The sequence below is a fragment of the Gilbertella persicaria genome (genome assembly GCF_025201335.1).
Source record: "Gilbertella persicaria strain CBS 190.32 chromosome Unknown B0P05scaffold_49, whole genome shotgun sequence".
NCBI classification, from domain to species: Eukaryota; Fungi; Mucoromycota; class Mucoromycetes; order Mucorales; family Choanephoraceae; genus Gilbertella; species Gilbertella persicaria.
Genome location: NW_026252010.1, coordinates 105,983 through 124,080, shown reverse-complemented (window position 1 = coordinate 124,080; position 18,098 = coordinate 105,983). Strand labels below are relative to the sequence as shown.

General features: G+C 32.9%; 7 protein-coding genes across 7 annotated transcripts; 2 read left to right on the top strand and 5 right to left on the bottom strand.

Annotated features, from left to right (window-relative positions):
* Positions 1-581: 581 nt before the first annotated feature.
* Positions 582-1,436, bottom strand: B0P05DRAFT_590823 (uncharacterized protein; the record flags this gene model as incomplete). Its single annotated transcript, XM_051582846.1, has 1 exon — positions 582-1,436. One exon carries the CDS (start codon positions 1,434-1,436, stop codon positions 582-584), a length of 855 nt encoding a protein of 284 aa, XP_051431091.1.
* A 1,510-nt stretch (positions 1,437-2,946) lies between these two features.
* On the bottom strand, positions 2,947-3,879 carry B0P05DRAFT_581371 (uncharacterized protein; the record flags this gene model as incomplete). Its single annotated transcript, XM_051582095.1, has 2 exons — positions 2,947-3,261; positions 3,301-3,879. The coding sequence occupies 2 exons, from the start codon at positions 3,877-3,879 to the stop codon at positions 2,947-2,949; spliced, it is 894 nt and encodes a 297-aa protein (XP_051431090.1).
* Positions 3,880-5,761: 1,882 nt separating this feature from the next.
* B0P05DRAFT_624775 (uncharacterized protein) lies at positions 5,762-7,153 on the top strand. The gene has a single exon (XM_051583461.1). The coding sequence runs from the start codon at positions 6,083-6,085 to the stop codon at positions 6,689-6,691; it is 609 nt and encodes a 202-aa protein (XP_051431089.1). The 5' UTR covers positions 5,762-6,082; the 3' UTR covers positions 6,692-7,153.
* A 1,493-nt stretch (positions 7,154-8,646) lies between these two features.
* On the top strand, positions 8,647-9,381 carry B0P05DRAFT_477976 (uncharacterized protein; the record flags this gene model as incomplete). The annotated part of the gene is made up of 1 exon (XM_051574995.1): positions 8,647-9,381. The coding sequence occupies one exon, from the start codon at positions 8,647-8,649 to the stop codon at positions 9,379-9,381; it is 735 nt and encodes a 244-aa protein (XP_051431088.1).
* Positions 9,382-9,507: 126 nt separating this feature from the next.
* B0P05DRAFT_574768 (uncharacterized protein) lies at positions 9,508-10,251 on the bottom strand (the record flags this gene model as incomplete). Its single annotated transcript, XM_051581591.1, has 1 exon — positions 9,508-10,251. One exon carries the CDS (start codon positions 10,249-10,251, stop codon positions 9,508-9,510), a length of 744 nt encoding a protein of 247 aa, XP_051431087.1.
* Positions 10,252-12,166: 1,915 nt separating this feature from the next.
* B0P05DRAFT_590821 (uncharacterized protein) lies at positions 12,167-14,070 on the bottom strand (the record flags this gene model as incomplete). The annotated part of the gene is made up of 4 exons (XM_051582845.1): positions 12,167-12,925; positions 12,969-13,247; positions 13,280-13,440; positions 13,845-14,070. 4 exons carry the CDS (start codon positions 14,068-14,070, stop codon positions 12,167-12,169), a joined length of 1,425 nt encoding a protein of 474 aa, XP_051431086.1.
* Positions 14,071-16,404: 2,334 nt separating this feature from the next.
* On the bottom strand, positions 16,405-17,159 carry B0P05DRAFT_557999 (uncharacterized protein; the record flags this gene model as incomplete). Its single annotated transcript, XM_051580082.1, has 3 exons — positions 16,405-16,584; positions 16,636-16,789; positions 17,015-17,159. 3 exons carry the CDS (start codon positions 17,157-17,159, stop codon positions 16,407-16,409), a joined length of 477 nt encoding a protein of 158 aa, XP_051431085.1.
* Positions 17,160-18,098: the final 939 nt, after the last annotated feature.

The following is an 18,098-nucleotide window of genomic DNA, read 5'->3' as shown; positions in this document are numbered from 1 at the left end:
AAAGGCGGGTTCTAAAGTTCTCATTAGGCGGATTGTTTTCTTCCAAAGGGCGGTTGTTGTTTTCTCAAAGGGCGGTTTTGTTTTCTCAAAAGGCGGTTACAATTTTCTCAAAGGGCGGTCTCTTCGATCCTCAGTAGATATTTTTTACAGTTGTTTGTGACATTTTATTAGATAGGATTGCCTTTTAAGCAATCTTCAAATATGTTTACCGAATGTTGTACAAATGCTCGAAGATGTTCTGGAGGAACATTATTGCAAGCCTCAGTTATTCTTGTTGATAAATCCCCTTAAGTTTGAAATTGATTACGTTTGACCTTATTTTTAGCTATGAACCAGAATTGCTCAATAGGATTAAGTTCAGGCGAGTAAGGAGGGAGATGAATGCACTTATATCCTCTCTCTGTCACCATAGTAACAATCTCGTTAGATGTATGGATTGGCGCATTATCCATAGCTATATAATATCCTTTCATTTTCGGAATGCAATCCATTCCATCCATTGTTTTCTGAATAAAATTCATAGAATGGCCAGTGACAGTTCCTTTGGAGGCAGGCTTCTTTGGTTTTGATGGTGCTTTTCTTTAGCGATTACCAGAATCGATTTTTAGCCTTTTGAATGTGTGTTCCTGAGGATTTCGAAGCTCCATTGGCACGACATACTTCGCCGAGATTGCACCCAAGACTGTGTGTGATACTGCTCTGATGGTAGGAGTGATTACAATAGCTGGTGTGCCCTTAATAGACAATCCTCCTGGAGGTCTCATATTGATATCGAAAGCTGATTTATCAACAAAAACACAATTTTCAAGGTAATCCATATCTGTTTTGCTCCACTTCTCAACCCACGCTATGCGGTTTGCAGTTTTGGTTGGATCGTTTCTGGGAGCTGAATGACGAGTGGTTTTTTTGAATGAAAGGTTGCATTTTGTTTTGAGGAAACTTCTCACACTTGATTCTTTCAGTGTGAATGATTCAAATTTTTCAGTAAGTGAACAAACTGCATCCACAACCCTGGCTTGAGGATTACTGTCATAAAAATTCAAAAGGTGAGTCTTATGCTTCTCGTTAAGCTGGCCTGCTGATTTATTGATTTTATTGGTTTGTTTTTCGAAGATATTCCAATTTTTATCCTCTTTCAGTCTCCTAGCCCATTTCTGTGCAGTTCTTTCAGCAACACCGCCTGCTAATCTACCAGATTTGGCAGCATTGAACAACTTAACCCTATTGTAGTAGACAAAAAGCAGTTTCTGATCATTGGTGTAGTTGTTATAACTCCTACCACTATTGATCTTTACGTTGGTGGCAATCTCCTCCATCTCATCATCTAAGGCTTCTATCTCAGTGTCCTTCTGCTCTGTATTTTGCTTCTCGCAGTAAAGTCGAAGACGAGTTAATGTTTTTAGATGGAAGGGGTTAATCTCTTCTTCGCATTCCATCGCATCGCGCCCATTTTCATCACAAATGTTTCCCTGGCCATTTTCATAAAAAAAAATATGTACTCATTTAACAAAAGTAAAAAAAAGAAAAAAAAAAAAAGAATATACCGCCCTACAATTTGAAAAATCCGCCTTTTGAGAAAAATGGAACTCTTACAGTCACGTACAGTGCTTCCACTCTCAATTTACCGAATGCTTGATAACTCTGGTTACTTTTTTGAATTATTTTGGATACTTGTATGAGGATAAATTGCCCAGAAGAATGAAACTAATTCGATCAAGTATTCGAAGCTAATTTGCCCTGCTTCTTGAAAATAAATTGCTTACTCTTTACAATAAGATTACCAACTTTGGTCTTTGACCAGTCTTCGTTACTATAAAGTCCAATCTTCGCTTTTCTACTATCCAAAATTTCGTTTTAGTAAAGACTCAGTTTTTGCTTTTGCTTTCACCAATGTTCGCTTTAGTATTACTCAACTGTTGTGTTTTCTTTAACTTTTATTTTCACAGCAACCAAATGAAAAGCAGTTTTTTTTTTTTTTTTTTTTTTTTTTTTTTTTTTTTGCAAAGACGGATAAAATAGGATTTTATAGATGAGCAAGGAAACGAGGAAGAGGAAATCGATTCTTACAATCTTGGCATTTTGTTGACTTTATCACAGTACTTACCGAGCTTTTCGAATTCGTTTTCCTACAAAGGAGCATAGAAGAACTTGAAAACTTTTGATCGATTGCCAAAGGTACTGTTAACTGAAGGGTTAAAAAACTAGAGTTACTGAAGTTAGCGAAAGCAAAAGCAGAAAAGCTCTTCGTAATACTGCCCGACACTCAATCAATAGTTTTCTATAAATGCTTCAACGAAAGTAACGAAAGTAACGAAAGTAACGAAAGTAACGAAAGTAACGAAAGTAACGAAAGTAACGAAAGTAACGAAAGTAACGAAAGTAACGAAAGTAACCAAAGCAACGAAAGTAACGAAAGTAACGAAAGTAGATGGCCAATCGTTTTTCACTAAAGTTGCTTATTTCTGTTGATACGTAAATTCGGGCTCAGATTCAGAAAAAGGGTAAATCGAAATGATATAAAGGTAGTTGTTTTATAAGTTGATAAGCATTGGTTTTAAGCTGATTAACGTACAAGGAGTGAGCATCACGTTGTTTTGATAATATAAGTTATATGATTATAAAATATAGCATCCAAGTTACGATCTTGAGTATAAAGGTTATATAAAAGTATATAGAGAGCTGTCAATTAAAGTATATCGATATTTGTTTTATGTACGTCTAAATATAGATGTGTCTTATGTAATTGAGGAAACAAACTAATATTATATAAAAGTCGCGTAACATTGTTAATAGATAAACTTTGGTTGACAATCGTAAAGGAGGGTATTGGTTTCACAATATTAACTCAAAGCGTGTGGCGATGAAAGGCCATTTTTAGTGTTGAATAGGATGCAAATCTACCAAACAGACCTTTCTCGATTCCCTTGTCATAACAAGATGACCATTTCATTTGCCTTGGTTTTGTTTCATGAACTCCTTTACAAATATAAGGTCCTTGGATTCAGTGGTTTGAATAGATGTTACACAGACGGACTCTTCTTCCCCTATATAACGTCGTTTAAAGTTTTCCGCAAAGCTGACACCATCCTCTGCGTATTTTTCAATACGTTTCCGTGAGATTTCATCGTTTAAAGTGTTATTATGAATAACTTTTTTAAATTGAGATGCAACAGCATCACAAAAGGATTCAATCTCAATATCCCGAACTACTTTGCTGTTCGATTCACAGGTAAAGATTTGAAAAGATATTCTGTAAATTTTCTGAGGCGTTCAATCCATGTATTCATCCAAGGCAACAACATGTTTTTTTTGCTGTGTTAGAAAGTGAATTAACGCAATTATTTTTGGCATTGGTACTTGTATTAGTGATGCGATCGAATCAGCATTGTAAATATGAACTTGTTTTGCCCAAAGCGAACTGGAAAGTATATAGTACGGCTCATTATCGCGTTTGGTAAAGTCTTCCTCACGAAAATGTTTGCTTGAGAACCCATCAATATTGATGACTATAACAATTGGGAGAATCTTTGTTTGATCAAATACATTCAACGAATATTGCACTAATCGTACAATAAACTCATGTGTCACCTTCTTCTGAATCTCTACTATGACAGACGCAAGATTTCTGGTTTTATCTTGAGGATAACATGTTATGTCAGTCCTTTTGTTGTCGTTTTGTTCAGTTGGTCCGTTATAATATGCAGAGCCGCAAATACCACCGCCAACAACGGAATTAATTATAATATCCTTCATATAATCTGTACGGAGCAATGCTTTACTGCAAAATTCGTTTCCTGGTATAACTAGTAAGGACAACGTATACAAATCTTCGGTGTCAAGGGCATTGCATAACGCATTGTCACGCGTAAAGGCTGTCATTGCTGTAAGTGTGAAAGGAAGAAGAAAAGAGTTTCTAAAAAATAAAAAATCACATGATGTGAATCTTTGAAAGAGAGACAAATTTTTTTTACAAACACAGAAAGGGAGCCTGTCCATTTCCTAGTTTGAGAGAACCATGGGGAGCCAGAGGTGGTTCACGCACATTTCCTATTTCGAGGGAACCGGTGGGAGTTTTTTTTCCAGAGTGTTTGTTACTTTCGTTACTTTCGTTGCTTTGGTTACTTTCGTTACTTTGGTTACTTTGGTTACTTTCGTTACTTTCGTTACTTTCGTTGCTTTGGTGACCATCTGTGTCGTTTTAATATATCATATTTATAACAAAACATGAGTTTATAATATATAAATTTGTATTTTAAAGAATTTCTAATTTATCTATATATTTAATTGTTAATTCCCTACACAACAAATTATTGATATGCTTAAACATCTCAATTATATTTGTGTGCAAAAACCATTATAGTACTTAAAGCAAAAATGAATATGCTAATTGTCACGAACGGAGCCCCAAATGATACTTACAGAAATTGATCCAAAAAGAATGATAATTTATTTTGCAAGAAAAGATAAACAAAATATCTGACAAAGGAAGAAGGAACGAGATACAAATTATTACAGTATTTATACTAAAGCTAAAGTAACCGGTGGAACAACAGGAAGACCGAAATCATACGATAAAGCCGAGCACGAGGGAATACAGAACGCAAGGGAATACAAACACAAGGAATACAGAACACAAGATACGGAACACAGCATGAAGTAACAGAACACAGAATATAAGATAATACTAAGGCGCCGATAACATGAAACAGAGAATGGATAAGGGAGAACGAGGACATTGAGCTGGGAAAGAACAATAGTATCAAAGGTCTTAACTATGGGCAAGGATTCATGACACTAATTATATAAAGTACTCATCTAAAATGTATATAAATAATCCCATTTTGTTTGCTCTTACAAACTTTAGTTCATGCAACACAAATAATAACTTTTCCAAAAGTTTCTGTTGTTACCAAAACGTTAAGGGTAAGAATAGAAATAACATATGTGGGAGAAGAAAATTAAAAGATAGGAGATATTGTTTTGAACATCACTACAATACAAATAGAAAAAAAGGCAAATTTAATCCAAAATTTAAGACATATATCTCTGAGGATTTCTCCCAAAACATAAAATTAAATGAAAAAAATGTATCTTCTAGAAATAACAAAATTGAACAAACTCTTATGATAACATATTATAACGAAAGTAAATTTATTCGCGACATAAACAATAAGATAAAGAAAAAAAGTTAAAAAATAAAAAAAGGAAACTAAAATTAAAACTTAAAAACAAGAGATGAATGTAAAGTTAATAAACAACGATATGCCTGAATTTATTCCAAAATATAAGCATATTAATGCAACTATATTGAACTGTGATCACTTTAAGGTTTTATTTGGAAATACAATAATAGGTATTAAAGAATGGACATTGGAAAAGCAATTATTTAAAAATATACTAGATCTTGATATTATATATTATCATAATTTTATAAATAATGATGTTAAAGATAAGGATATCGTTTATTTGTTTTATTTACATAATAATAAAATAAATCATATTAAAATATGTTACAACTTACTATACAAACTACTAAGAACAAGATATCAAGAACAGTCTGTAATAAAATTTATTAAAAAGTACTATAATGGTTTTTGCACACAAATATAATTGAGATGTTTAAGCATATCAATAATTTGTTGTGTAGGGAATTAACAATTAAATATATAGATAAATTAGAAATTCTTTAAAATACAAATTTATATATTATAAACTCATGTTTTGTTATAAATATGATATATTAAAACGACACAGATGGTCACCAAAGCAACGAAAGTAACGAAAGTAACGAAAGTAACCAAAGTAACCAAAGTAACGAAAGTAACCAAAGCAACGAAAGTAACCAAAGCAACGAAAGTAACGAAAGTAACAAACACTCTGGAAAAAAAACTCCCACCGGTTCCCTCGAAATAGGAAATGTGCGTGAACCACCTCTGGCTCCCCATGGTTCTCTCAAACTAGGAAATGGACAGGCTCCCTTTCTGTGTTTGTAAAAAAAAATTTGTCTCTCTTTCAAAGATTCACATCATGTGATTTTTTATTTTTTAGAAACTCTTTTCTTCTTCCTTTCACACTTACAGCAATGACAGCCTTTACGCGTGACAATGCGTTATGCAATGCCCTTGACACCGAAGATTTGTATACGTTGTCCTTACTAGTTATACCAGGAAACGAATTTTGCAGTAAAGCATTGCTCCGTACAGATTATATGAAGGATATTATAATTAATTCCGTTGTTGGCGGTGGTATTTGCGGCTCTGCATATTATAACGGACCAACTGAACAAAACGACAACAAAAGGACTGACATAACATGTTATCCTCAAGATAAAACCAGAAATCTTGCGTCTGTCATAGTAGAGATTCAGAAGAAGGTGACACATGAGTTTATTGTACGATTAGTGCAATATTCGTTGAATGTATTTGATCAAACAAAGATTCTCCCAATTGTTATAGTCATCAATATTGATGGGTTCTCAAGCAAACATTTTCGTGAGGAAGACTTTACCAAACGCGATAATGAGCCGTACTATATACTTTCCAGTTCGCTTTGGGCAAAACAAGTTCATATTTACAATGCTGATTCGATCGCATCACTAATACAAGTACCAATGCCAAAAATAATTGCGTTAATTCACTTTCTAACACAGCAAAAAAAACATGTTGTTGCCTTGGATGAATACATGGATTGAACGCCTCAGAAAATTTACAGAATATCTTTTCAAATCTTTACCTGTGAATCGAACAGCAAAGTAGTTCGGGATATTGAGATTGAATCCTTTTGTGATGCTGTTGCATCTCAATTTAAAAAAGTTATTCATAATAACACTTTAAACGATGAAATCTCACGGAAACGTATTGAAAAATACGCAGAGGATGGTGTCAGCTTTGCGGAAAACTTTAAACGACGTTATATAGGGGAAGAAGAGTCCGTCTGTGTAACATCTATTCAAACCACTGAATCCAAGGACCTTATATTTGTAAAGGAGTTCATGAAACAAAACCAAGGCAAATGAAATGGTCATCTTGTTATGACAAGGGAATCGAGAAAGGTCTGTTTGGTAGATTTGCATCCTATTCAACACTAAAAATGGCCTTTCATCGCCACACGCTTTGAGTTAATATTGTGAAACCAATACCCTCCTTTACGATTGTCAACCAAAGTTTATCTATTAACAATGTTACGCGACTTTTATATAATATTAGTTTGTTTCCTCAATTACATAAGACACATCTATATTTAGACGTACATAAAACAAATATCGATATACTTTAATTGACAGCTCTCTATATACTTTTATATAACCTTTATACTCAAGATCGTAACTTGGATGCTATATTTTATAATCATATAACTTATATTATCAAAACAACGTGATGCTCACTCCTTGTACGTTAATCAGCTTAAAACCAATGCTTATCAACTTATAAAACAACTACCTTTATATCATTTCGATTTACCCTTTTTCTGAATCTGAGCCCGAATTTACGTATCAACAGAAATAAGCAACTTTAGTGAAAAACGATTGGCCATCTACTTTCGTTACTTTCGTTACTTTCGTTGCTTTGGTTACTTTCGTTACTTTCGTTACTTTCGTTACTTTCGTTACTTTCGTTACTTTCGTTACTTTCGTTACTTTCGTTACTTTCGTTACTTTCGTTACTTTCGTTGAAGCATTTATAGAAAACTATTGATTGAGTGTCGGGCAGTATTACGAAGAGCTTTTCTGCTTTTGCTTTCGCTAACTTCAGTAACTCTAGTTTTTTAACCCTTCAGTTAACAGTACCTTTGGCAATCGATCAAAAGTTTTCAAGTTCTTCTATGCTCCTTTGTAGGAAAACGAATTCGAAAAGCTCGGTAAGTACTGTGATAAAGTCAACAAAATGCCAAGATTGTAAGAATCGATTTCCTCTTCCTCGTTTCCTTGCTCATCTATAAAATCCTATTTTATCCGTCTTTGCAAAAAAAAAAAAAAAAAAAAAAAAAAAAAAAAAAAAACTGCTTTTCATTTGGTTGCTGTGAAAATAAAAGTTAAAGAAAACACAACAGTTGAGTAATACTAAAGCGAACATTGGTGAAAGCAAAAGCAAAAACTGAGTCTTTACTAAAACGAAATTTTGGATAGTAGAAAAGCGAAGATTGGACTTTATAGTAACGAAGACTGGTCAAAGACCAAAGTTGGTAATCTTATTGTAAAGAGTAAGCAATTTATTTTCAAGAAGCAGGGCAAATTAGCTTCGAATACTTGATCGAATTAGTTTCATTCTTCTGGGCAATTTATCCTCATACAAGTATCCAAAATAATTCAAAAAAGTAACCAGAGTTATCAAGCATTCGGTAAATTGAGAGTGGAAGCACTGTACGTGACTGTAAGAGTTCCATTTTTCTCAAAAGGCGGATTTTTCAAATTGTAGGGCGGTATATTCTTTTTTTTTTTTTCTTTTTTTTACTTTTGTTAAATGAGTACATATTTTTTTTTATGAAAATGGCCAGGGAAACATTTGTGATGAAAATGGGCGCGATGCGATGGAATGCGAAGAAGAGATTAACCCCTTCCATCTAAAAACATTAACTCGTCTTCGACTTTACTGCGAGAAGCAAAATACAGAGCAGAAGGACACTGAGATAGAAGCCTTAGATGATGAGATGGAGGAGATTGCCACCAACGTAAAGATCAATAGTGGTAGGAGTTATAACAACTACACCAATGATCAGAAACTGCTTTTTGTCTACTACAATAGGGTTAAGTTGTTCAATGCTGCCAAATCTGGTAGATTAGCAGGCGGTGTTGCTGAAAGAACTGCACAGAAATGGGCTAGGAGACTGAAAGAGGATAAAAATTGGAATATCTTCGAAAAACAAACCAATAAAATCAATAAATCAGCAGGCCAGCTTAACGAGAAGCATAAGACTCACCTTTTGAATTTTTATGACAGTAATCCTCAAGCCAGGGTTGTGGATGCAGTTTGTTCACTTACTGAAAAATTTGAATCATTCACACTGAAAGAATCAAGTGTGAGAAGTTTCCTCAAAACAAAATGCAACCTTTCATTCAAAAAAACCACTCGTCATTCAGCTCCCAGAAACGATCCAACCAAAACTGCAAACCGCATAGCGTGGGTTGAGAAGTGGAGCAAAACAGATATGGATTACCTTGAAAATTGTGTTTTTGTTGATAAATCAGCTTTCGATATCAATATGAGACCTCCAGGAGGATTGTCTATTAAGGGCACACCAGCTATTGTAATCACTCCTACCATCAGAGCAGTATCACACACAGTCTTGGGTGCAATCTCGGCGAAGTATGTCGTGCCAATGGAGCTTCGAAATCCTCAGGAACACACATTCAAAAGGCTAAAAATCGATTCTGGTAATCGCTAAAGAAAAGCACCATCAAAACCAAAGAAGCCTGCCTCCAAAGGAACTGTCACTGGCCATTCGGTTGATTATGAATTGAACTCTCATATTTTATTTTGGTTTAAAAGATAAATTCTAAATTTTTAACTTTTATAAAATATTTTCGAGATTATAAATCAACTCATCCACTGATGTCTTTTTGATTTTGTTAAATGTATATAATGGAAATATGTAGTTACTGTTAACTAATTTTTTACTGCTATGTATTTTATAACTTATTTCTAAATTTTTTAAAAACCGTGACTTATTTTTATCATAGCACTCATAAACACTATCAATGTAATTTATATCGTCATCATTTATATATTTTAGATATATTTCTGATAATAATTTTAAAGTATCTCTATTGTTATTTTTTAATTTAAGATATAAGATATTGTTTTTTGATAATATATTCAAATTGTTTATAAGTTTAGTTTTTACTTTATCTATTTCAATTTCAGCATTTGACTTTTTATATTTCCTTTTCAATGTATTTTTGTTAGTATCGCTATAATTACTATAAATAGACTCATTTCCAGATTGACTAATATCCTCATCAAAATTAATAATATTTTCATTCTCTTGCATGTGATTATACTTATTTCTCATTGATTTGATTATATCGGGAGTTCCAGGTCTTTGATTATTTAAACATTCATTTTCATCTAGCTCATCAATCTCTTCATCTTCATTGATACTTGTATTATTTAAAATATTTTCATTATCACCATTATTATACTTATTAGAATTATCATTACCTGATATGTTTTCACTATATTTGTACACAAGGGACCTACTTAATTCTTTGTAATGATGATTCTCTTTTTTCAATTGAATTATTCTTTTCTCCATTTTTTTTAGTTTAAGGATAATATTAGTGTATTTCGTTTTTTTGATTCTAATATATATGCTTTTGTTAATGTTTGACATTTTATGAAGTATATTTTATCTATTATATAAAATTCAATTTTTAATCTTTTAAAAAGTTTTTCCAGATATTATATTCTTTGTTTTTCTTACGCCATTGATACTCTTTCAAATGTAATAGTATATCTTTTTTATTTCTATTTCTAGGAGTTATACTTTGCTTTAATCCATTCCAAGCACCTTCAATCGTGTTTGTATGAACTCCTGTATCTGGGTCTTTAAAATGCTTTTTATGATTAACAGTTTTATGTTTATATCCTATTTTACTTAGATTATTATACCCTTTCCAACAATCCGTATAAATGGTTGTACCTTTTTTAACATATTTTTTAATAATATCATTAATATTTTCTATATTTCTTTCTTCAATGGGAACTAAAAACATTTTTTTATTTTCATTTTTAATTTTATTCTTTAATCTGCTTCTTTGAATACCTCCTATAACCCATGCTCCCTCAACCTTATGCCCTTTGTTATACTTTCTTTTAGCAATTTTAGTTTCATCAATCTCAACAATTTCATTTCTTCCACCAATTTTGTTTTTTGGATTAACAAGTTGTTTATTTTTAATGTATCTTCTAAATAATTTGTTATATCTGGTAACAGTATTTTTATCAATTTGTAAACTTGATGTTATAAACGATGATGGTGCTTTACCTAAAAAAAGGTATAAAATATGTAATTGTATGTTTAAAGGAAGTCTTAATTTATTGAATATAGTGCCTTTTAAAGGTGATATAGCTTTTCTACATTTATAAAACTTACATACATATAATTTTTTATTCATATTTAACTTCATATCTTTATTACAGTTTAAACATTTTTCATAATGATTTACATAATTGTTTTTTATCAAATATATTAAAGCTTCTGATTCATTATCAAATACTTTCTTCAATGACTGATATGACTCTATAAACATAGGATAATAAAAGCATAAAGTCTATTAGCTATATCTATATTAACTTTTAAACAAATATAAAATTCAATTTAACAAAAAATATAACATCTCGGAGTTTGAATTTAAATAGTTTGAATTTAAATATGAGACCTATATACAGATACATCCGGCCATTCTATGAATTTTATTCAGAAAACAATGGATGGAATGGATTGCATTCCGAAAATGAAAGGATATTATATAGCTATGGATAATGCGCCAATCCATACATCTAACGAGATTGATACTATGGTGACAGAGAGAGGATATAAGTGCATTCATCTCCCTCCTTACTCGCCTGAACTTAATCCTATTGAGCAATTCTGGTTCATAGCTAAAAATAAGGTCAAACGTAATCAATTTCAAACTTAAGGGGATTTATCAACAAGAATAACTGAGGCTTGCAATAATGTTCCTCCAGAACATCTTCGAGCATTTGTACAACATTCGGTAAACATATTTGAAGATTGCTTAAAAGGCAATCCTATCTAATAAAATGTCACAAACAACTGTAAAAAATATCTACTGAGGATCGAAGAGACCGCCCTTTGAGAAAATTGTAACCGCCTTTTGAGAAAACAAAACCGCCCTTTGAGAAAACAACAACCGCCCTTTGGAAGAAAACAATCCGCCTAATGAGAACTTTAGAACCCGCCTTTTTATTTAAAAAACCGCCCTTTAGTGTTGCGCTAACTGTAAGTAGTAAGAATAGTTATTTGGTCAAAGCCAACAGTATATCTATTGTTTACACTATTCATTAAAGATCACTTGGAAATGTACTCACTTTTACTGAAACAATATGTTACTTGTTCGATGATTACAGTATTGAGATATAAAAATAAAGGTATTAGAATATTCATTTTGTCATTATTCAATAAAAGGCATGAAATAAAAAAACTATTAACCATACAAGTCCAAAAGTCTTACTTTAATGTTACTTGCTACTTTTTGGTTTGCTTTATATAGATGACTACCAACGAGATTTGCCACCTTGCTGAAATTAGTCCCAAGAATAAATTTCGATATTTTCATTGGCTTATCATCATTTTGTTCAATGAGTATATTCATTTGATTCATAACTTGATCAATTATTTTCCATGATTCATTATCTTCATTACGTTGAGCAGATTCATACGCAGTTTGGAACAAAGATATGGTTTCTTTTGATAGATCGCGTTTTAAGCTGAGGTTAATAGCAGTTGTTTGCAGCAGTAAAGAACCGATTCTTGGCGCAGAATTGTGGTTTGAACCGTAACCATCCTGATCTGGGGTGTCGCATAAAGTAAATACAGTGACAGGCATAAATCTAGTATCGTTAAAGTCATCCAAAGTTGCTCTAAAATAAGCATATGTTGATGTATGGTTGAAGGAGCTTGTCAATTGTCTTAAACATGAGATACTGGGAGGTAGACAGTCGGAGCTGAGCTGAAGACAAGAACTGAAGGCTTTCTTGAAGCTTGATACTTCTTCTGATCGCAGAAAAACTCTTGTACTGTTCACAGTAAAATCGGTGGGACTGACATTGAATTGATGGCCAACAAACACTTCTTGCAATCTGGATGCTACTATTGTTGTGGAACAGGTAATGAGGATGTTCATTGTATGTAAGCCAATAAGCAGTTTTCTTTGATAAGTTCTTTCCATCAAAGCAAACAATAACTGAACAGGATAAGTCCTTATAGAGACATTTCGAAGAGGGTACAGAATCATCGCTTGTTTCTAAATGAATATCTATAGTGGCATGTTTTGAGTAAACTTCAGAGGTAATAGCCATTAACGTCAACTTATTGTGGATTAAGGCATCAGTAAAGAGCTTGGGAGCTAGATGCAATTGCTTTTGTGTAATACAAGAATCGGCGTTCAGAAGACTAATCACTTCTGCATCAATTTCCTCGTAAGGTCCCAGCATTTTCAACATATTTGGTACACTTGACGACGATACAACTTGCGATATATCTTCAGAGTTTGTTGTATTTCTGGACTATCACATTTTCTGCAGGAATAATACATTACCACCTTTTCAGCCAGTTGCGACTCTGCTTCGAATGTTTTTGACGTATCTCCAGAGTTGATATTAAATTCTTCAGATATATTTTCGACTTCTTGAGCATGTAGCAAAGCGTGAGCAGTAATATTTTCTCGCACCTTATCATATTTGTTTATCTTCAGCTTGACTGGGTAACATTTGAGTAAAGACGACGCGTGTATTGAAGCATTAGTGTTGTTATGTAAAGCTGTCTTGCAACCATCTTCAAAAGAAAGACGGCTAACCTGCCTGTATTTCTTATTTGATCGAGCTTCTTTCTCTGCGCACTGTTTACATTTCTTTCTCTTGTTTCTTATTTTATCGATAGTATTTACATTACACATAGGGCATGCTATCATATTGGTGGACATTTTAAGAAAAGCCTGTGTGTTTGAACTGGTTCTTTCAAGCGATCTATAAAAGCTATATTCATCTAATAATAAGCTCGTTTTTCTTTAGTCTTTTCTACTTACATACTCAAGGAATCGTATACTTGGCTATGACTTTTCAGATTTTCAATGTACGTAGTTACTATTATTTACATAATATTACACTTCGAGCCTTGTGATCTTTGTTGTGCACTCAGAGTTAAGACCTTGGTAAAATCCGTAGATGTAGTAACCGAAATGCGGTAAAACTGTTCAAACAGTTCCTTGGAGGACCGGTTACCATGGACAACAATATCGTCAACAGCGATACCAGATTCAGCAGTCAGTGTGGATCCTAATGCTCGAACTTTAGGAATGGGAGTACCCATAGGCCTTGTAACAAATTGCATGATTGATTGGACATGCTTAAAAATACGTGTGATGATCTGACATTAAATAAGTCTTCATTTACATACTAAAATACATCATAATCAATTTACATTAGAAATAGACATAAAAGAACCTCTTGTACTGAATAAGACAATGTATCTTTTAATAGATCAAGACTTATAACCGAAATCCATAATTTACATTATTTAATTAATTTAAAGTAGTCTATGATAATAGAGACTCAGTCATTTGCATGAACTCTACTACTACTTACTCCGACATCTCTTCATGTATAAATATGCTAGAATAATTTATAATCAAAAAGAACAACAATAAAACTGTATAGAACAGTCTCTATCTACCTTTGTCTCTATATCATCTTATTATATAACTCTATTATCAAAACATCACAATACGCTCATGGCCCATAGCAATATAGTGATTCTTGATTTCTCGAAAAAAGGCATTGATGAGGATTTCTAGAAAATTTGGATGAGGCTGTGATATAATCACTAATAAAATGGTCAAATCAATAAATCGATTAGAACCAAAACGGCCAAAAGAAGTCTGCTTTATTAAAGGTTATATTTTGTATTGTATTTATACTGTTTGTATGATAATTGATTATCCCTGATTTGGGACTGAGTGTGTATACACTAGCTAATCGGTTGAGTGGATTAAGGTACACAAGAACAGGGTACATGATCAGGGCACAGACCTCGTCTACCATTGGTATTGATGCAGATGTCAATTTGTGATTAGGTGATGGTCTGATCTTTAACATGTTTAAACTAAGATAGAAGACATCCATCGAAGCTGCGGATAAAACTGTGATTGAAAGATATATTTATACATGATATTAATACTTGCTCTTTTAAGGCATAACTAGTGTAAGAAGGGATGAATAATGCTGTGTATACAACAATTAGCAACAAAACAGCAATAACTTGCTTACTTCTGGAACAACTTTGGCTACAAAACGACCAAGTTTTTTGGTGCTTTAGTTATCAACATTGTTCGTAATGTCACTTATTTTTTAGGATTACTAGAAATTAGACGCTTATTATAAATGGAAAAAAACGATACTTTTATTGAGAAATAGTAAAAGAAAAGAAGCACTACTTGAATCTAATAAAAACAAATATATAAAAGCGAGGCAAGAGTGTTAAATGAGCAATTCGCTTTGTCATTCGAAATTGAGGCAATACCGATAGACACAGAAAATAATTTGTATGTAGCATATGGTCTTTTTAATAAAAAAAAAAAAAAAGGAAAAAACCACCATCTTGCCATCCATCAAACTTACCTAACAAAGTGCATGCCTTGTACGGATAAATAGTCAATTCCTTTAGGAGGGCATTCTTTTTCGAAAAGTAAAGTTGGTTTTGAGTATATGGAAGGTGCATAATAATATATCAAAACTTACTATAAACTAAGAGACTGCAAGAACTTGTTTGAAATCTAGAAAAAAAAAAAGACGTTATGTTAGCTTTCAAGTGACAAAAATAGAGCCATATACAGATTAAACATACTTTGATTTTAAATGGAAGCAGACTAATCCCATCTAAACATATAGAACAAACAAACTAATTAAATTAGAACAAGGCAATGTCAAAACTCTTTTCCAAAACAACACTCACCAGTACCGGGACCAGGCAATGTGGCATTTCATGTCAAAACTTGGAACAAAAAAAAACAAGTAGCTCTTATATGTTTACTTACACTCTAACTCTGGTTTCGACTTTTGTTTTTTATCTATATAAAGGCCCAATAGTATATCGATTTTTGTCTATGGCTATGTTAGAGAAAAAAAACTTTACTGCGGAAAGTGCGTTCTTCCATACCAATCAAAGAGGAGCGCAGCAAATCTTCAGATTGTTAAAAAAGCGCTGGAAGTACTGTCTACTTCTTAGGATGAGTAAGCCCATGAGTCGATGGTATGCAATCATAAGTTTTCAGAGAGTTTAAGCTTCTGGATGTAGGTTGAATTTAGGAGCTGTGGACTTTATCTGTAATATAAACGTTTTAAGAGAAGGTGATGGAAAAAATTGTTTTATTATTTAAGGTCGCCACTATTTTTTGTTACTTCTTCTTGTACGCTTAGACTTAGCTGGTTGGCTTTTGTCTTCATTGCGTTTGCCCCTTTTCTTAGGTTGAGAAGAGGGAAGAGGTGGAGAAGGAGAACAAGGACGACAGTTGTTTTCCATTCCGAAAAAAATGTCTTCTTCAGAATCCTCAAATTCATCACCACAATATAGGTTTGCGTACTCTAAAGAAGGCTTTTCACTTTGAAGAGACTCAACACTAACTTGTTTTTCACTGTATAGTTTTGATTCTTGTTAGGCATTTTAAAGTTTCATTGAATGCATGTTTTGCGTTTATTATACCCGATCCTAGAGTTATTCTCTCTTTCAACAACAGAAGCCTTATTTCTTGCTCTATTACTTCTGTGCTTGTGTGTTTCGAAGAGCAATAGACCGGCTGCCCAGGAATGCTGACATCTTTGAAGAGGAAAGCCATGAGTAGCTGCATTGCTTTCAAGCTTAAATGTGTATTTTGCGATTAGAACAGAAGACACTTCAGACTATAAAGGCAACACAGTTGCTTTGTCATTCTTCTTCAAAGCTTTCAGCAGCTCTAACTCCATTTCATCGTGGGTATTTTTTGCGATTGTTCTGAGGATCCCGTAGTCATTCTCATTCGCTTTGTCATCAATTAAAAGATCAGTGATATTTCTTTCTTTCTTGAATAAGTTGATCAGGGCAAGCAAACGCAACCGTGGCGTAACATATCTATGTTTTCCATGAGATCCGAATGCTTTTGTTGCTTCCTCAAGTACTCTAGGAATGTCTCAAAAGCCCATCAAGTTTAGATTAAGAGAGTTGGCAACACCGCCTTCTCTTGCTGCATTTTCCAAAAATAAATGTTTATGCATATTCTAAACACGCAGCTTGTTTTTTTTACCTTGTTGAGCTCCTTCAAGAACTTCACTGTTGATCTCATTACTATCACTTTGGGCAAAAGAGGGTGCTGATAAATGCATCAATCCCTCGAGTATTTGAGCCTGTGATTCAGTTTTTTGTTCGAGTTGTGAAACTTGTTCTTGCATTTGAGTGATTTTGTAAATAGTCGTTTGGTTCATATTTGTAAGACAGAAAGACAATTGCAAGAAAAACCAAAAAGCTATTTTTGCTAAAAAAACCCCAAACAATTATTGAATATTCAACATAACTCAATATACTCTTTTTAGATGAGTCTCATGTCAAACTCTTAGGAGTGCATCAACGTATTGCATTGTGCAAACCTTTTTTTTGTTTTCAATAAGAAACATTATTAGTATTATTGTACTTGTAAAAAAAAAAATAAGTAATTTTTTTGCTCATAAAGCTACTATTATTGTCGCAGTACTTGTCGCCTCATAACTTTTATTGTTGACAAAACGAACAAGTTTGTTCCCCACAAACAAGAAAATCAATAATTTTGAATGGTATGACTTGCTTTTTAGAAAAATAAAATTAAAGTTGTTGACATTTCGAACAACATTGGCAAAAAAGTTACTTTTTCTTGTTTGTTTTGCGAACAATATTAGTAAAGTCAAACAACTAATCAGCCATAGTGAATGTAAAATATTACTATTTGTATTGTTAACATTTATCTTAAAATTTCATGTTATATATATATATTCTGTTTTATTAATATATATTCTCAAGATTTTGTTTCTCTTAGAATGTTTTATACAAGTTGATATTTTTATTATTTGGATCTAATGGTCACGTGACCATAAGGTCACCAAATATAAAAACAGAGCTTTTAATAAAATATTTTCTTAGAATATGGTCACATGATATGAGACCTATATTCATATTAATCCGTCGAAAATATATCTGAAGAATTTAATATCAACTCTGGAGATACGTCAAAAACATTCGAAGCAGAGTCGCAACTGGCTGAAAAGGTGGTAATGTATTATTCCTGCAGAAAATGTGATAGTCCAGAAATACAACAAACTCTGAAGATATATCGCAAGTTGTATCGTCGTCAAGTGTAC

Bases quoted from the DNA above. Each gene is read 5' to 3' on its own strand.
- B0P05DRAFT_624775 (XM_051583461.1), top strand. From the start codon at position 6,083: ATGACAGCCTTTACGCGTGACAATGCGTTATGCAATGCCCTTGACACC.